This window comes from Colobus angolensis, unplaced genomic scaffold, assembly GCF_000951035.1.
Source record: "Colobus angolensis palliatus isolate OR3802 unplaced genomic scaffold, Cang.pa_1.0 Scaffold64, whole genome shotgun sequence".
Lineage (NCBI taxonomy): Eukaryota > Metazoa > Chordata > Mammalia > Primates > Cercopithecidae > Colobus > Colobus angolensis.
In genome coordinates, this window is record NW_012120043.1 from 1,382,340 (window position 1) to 1,385,508 (window position 3,169).

The following is a 3,169-nucleotide window of genomic DNA, read 5'->3' on the forward strand; positions in this document are numbered from 1 at the left end:
GGTCCGTGCAGGGATGACAGCAGGGGCTGCGGGGGGCTGGGGCTCCACCTCCCGGGGCTGCGGCTGCCGCAGGGGCCAGCCCAGGGCCTGCACCCGAGCCTGGAAGGGACTGTAGCGCTCCTGAGGGAGCCAGAACTCAAACTCGATGCCGGGGTTGGGCTCCTGCAGGAGGACCTGGAGCAGCGGAGGGCACACAGGGAGCTTCACCAGAGGCTGGGGTTGCCTCCTCCCTCTGATCCTATGACCCCAGCCTCCCCCCTTTGACCCTGTCTGTCCTCAGCCTCCCTCCTCTGATGCTCTGTCCCCAGCTGATCCCCTGACCCTGTCCCCTGCCTCCCCCGTCTGATGTACTGTCCCCAGCCACTCCCCTCTGACCCCAGACTCCCCCTTCTGGCCCCAGTCACCCTCACTCTGACCCTCTGTTCCCAGCGTTCCCCCCTGTCCGCAGCCAACCCTCTCTGACCCTCTGTCACCAGACTTCCCCCTCTGACCCTGTCCCCGACCTCCCCCCTCTAAACCTGTCACCAGCCTTACCCCTCTGACACTCTGTCCCCAGCTGACCCCCTTTGACCTTGTCCTCAGCCTCCCCTGTCTGACCCTCTGTTCCCATCCGACCCCCTCTGACACCCTCTCACCAAACTCCCTGCCATGACCCTGTCCCCAGCCGACACCCTCTGACTCTGTCACCAGCCTCCCCTCTCTGACCTTGTCCCCAACTGCCCCCCTCTGACCCTCTTGGAGGCCCAGCGGCACCTGTAGGAGCAGGTTGTGGGAGGTGGGCCCGGCTGCTTGCAATGTCTCCTGGGGTCCTGTGTCACGGGTGTAGACCACATGCGTGCCAGCCGCCTCGTAGGTCCCCGGCGGGCTGACCGCCCAGTCCCCGTTAAGCACGTAGCGCCCATCGCCCCCCATCAGCGCTGCAAGGGAACAGTCAGCCCTCAGGAACCTGTCCGTCTTGTCTCCCAGACCCCGGGGTCCCCTCCTCAGGCCTCAGTCTCCCCATCTGTAAACAGGGACAACCGCCCACGGGCGGCCTGCAGGGTGCCTCCCGCCTCACACCCTAGGATACCCAGGTGGTTGCGGCTCCGGTGCGCCACGCGGATATGTCTGGCGCCCTCGGGGATCAGGGTCACGTTCCAGTACCCAGCGAAGGCACCTGGGTGGGAGGGCAAAAGGGTGTTGGGGTGCCAGTGGGGGTGTATTTGAGCGATGACTTGAAGATGAAATGAGCTACTGAGGGTAAGACAGCTGGCCAGGGTCCTGGGAACCGGAAAAACCCTCCGTAAAAGGTTGGAGTTACAATTACTATTGCTTCAGTGTGGCAGGGAAAGTGTTAAAACCCCATCTGTTCTGGGGGAGGGAGGGACAATCTGTCAGTAGCCAATGAGGATGAGGAGCAAGGGGGGGCAGGGCCGCACACTGGCCAATCAGCACGGAAATTTGCTTCCGGGCCACAGCTTGTTAAAGGGCCCGCTCTGACGTGTGTGCAGGGAGGACGGGGCAGGCAGTCACCGGCGTCACGAAACACGCGCTGCACGAAAAGGCACGAGTCGTTGGCGCCTCCACAGCGGCCGCAGCGGTCCTCGAGGGCACCCGAGCCCAGCAACCCATCACAGCCGGCGCTCTGAAGGGTGAAGGACAGGCGTGGCGTCATTGACGCTGGGAGGGCCAGGACCTGGGGAACGGGCAGTGCCTAGGAGCAAGAGGACAAGGCCCGGAGGGAAGATGGGGGTGGAGCCTAGGGAGGGGCAGGACCTGGAGGGAGGAGGATGGGCGTGGTGCCCAGGGGGTGGGTGCCTAAGGTGGGGCTGGGGGCGAGGCCTGGAAGGGGAGGGGAAGGGGTGGAGTCTAGGGAAGGGGTGGAGGCTAATGGGAGGGTGGAGGTGGAGCCTAGGGAGGAGGCTGTGAGTGGAGCCTGAGTGGGAGATGGACGGGGCCTGGCGAGTCCTTACAAGGCAGCGTCCAGCCACGCAGACCCCCTGGGCACCTGGGCTGCAGGCGGTGCCATCCAGGACGCGGCCGAAGCTGTGGTAGAAGGCGTGCCCCTCGGCCAGGCAGTTTAGGTCACACTGATTGGGCGCTGAGGGCAGGAGGAGTCAGTGGGTCGGGGACCCCTATTCAAGTTCCAGGCCCCCTCTACCAAACTTCATCAGGCAACCATCACCTTGGGCAGATGAAGCCCAGAGATTCAGCCAAAGCCACACATTGAGGCTGAGGCAGAGCCAGGACTGGACCGCAGGTGCTCTGCCTCCAGCAAGCTAGGACTCCCCGGCAAGTATCCTGGGGCTGCATTCATTCATTCATTCATTCATTCATAGTCTTTATATGAGGAGTCCTTACATACTATTCATTTTTAACACTATTACTCATTCTTCATTCCACTGAACACCTACTGTTTTCCAGACACTGTTCTAAGCTCTAGGATACAGAAGCAAGAACTCTATCAGTGTGCAGATGGATGACCTTAAAAAAGTCCAGGCGCGGTGGCTCACACCTGTAATCCCAGCACATTGGGAGGCTGAGGTGGGCAGAACTCCTGAGGCCAGGAGTTCAAGACCAGCCTGGGCAACATGGCGAGACCCCATCTCTACCAAAAATACAACAACAAAAAATTAGCCGGGTTTGGTGGTGGGAGCCTGTAACTCCAGCTACTCCGGAGGCTGAGGCAGGAGAATCGCTTGAAACAGGGAGGTGGAGGCTGCAGTGAGCCAAGATCATGCCACTGCACTCCAGCCTGGGTGACAGAGCGAGACTCCATCTCAAAAAGAAAAAAGAAAGAAAGAAGATCTGAGCAACTGGCCCAAGCACCTAGCACGTGCCCAATGAAGTGTGTGTCCAGTACTGACTGGACTGAGTCCCGCACAACTGAGATGTGTCGCTGGTCCTCCCTGGGCCTCAGTTTCCCCTTCTGCCTGGAAGTGGGGCAAAAATGGGCTGTCTGATCATACACACAGTCTGACAGCCCTGATCTCCACTCCCTCTTCTCTCCAGCTCCTTTTGGCTCCCATTTCCCTGAGTCTGGCTGGTGGACCCTGCCTGGAACGGATCCTGGGCTGGCCCCAGTGGGCCTCTGTGAGGGTGGGATCACAGCAGGTTTCCTCCAATTCTTGGAAGGAAGGAAGGAAGGAAGGAAGGAAGGAAGGAAGGAAGGAAGGAAGGAAGGAAGGAA

The 3,169-nt window shown here is 60.7% G+C and overlaps 1 protein-coding gene across 1 annotated transcript in view; it reads right to left on the reverse strand.

Annotated features, from left to right (window-relative positions):
* The window catches only part of ADAMTSL5 (ADAMTS-like 5), a 7,397-nt gene that overhangs the window by 779 nt on the left and 3,449 nt on the right, over positions 1 to 3,169 (reverse strand). Inside the window, exons 6-10 of the mRNA XM_011964108.1 lie at positions 1,953 to 2,080; positions 1,513 to 1,624; positions 1,070 to 1,156; positions 754 to 917; positions 6 to 174 (exon numbers count right to left, since the gene is read on the reverse strand). Of these exons, the coding sequence (XP_011819498.1) occupies positions 6 to 174; positions 754 to 917; positions 1,070 to 1,156; positions 1,513 to 1,624; positions 1,953 to 2,080 (660 nt within the window). The remainder of the gene's footprint in view (positions 1 to 5; positions 175 to 753; positions 918 to 1,069; positions 1,157 to 1,512; positions 1,625 to 1,952; positions 2,081 to 3,169) is intronic.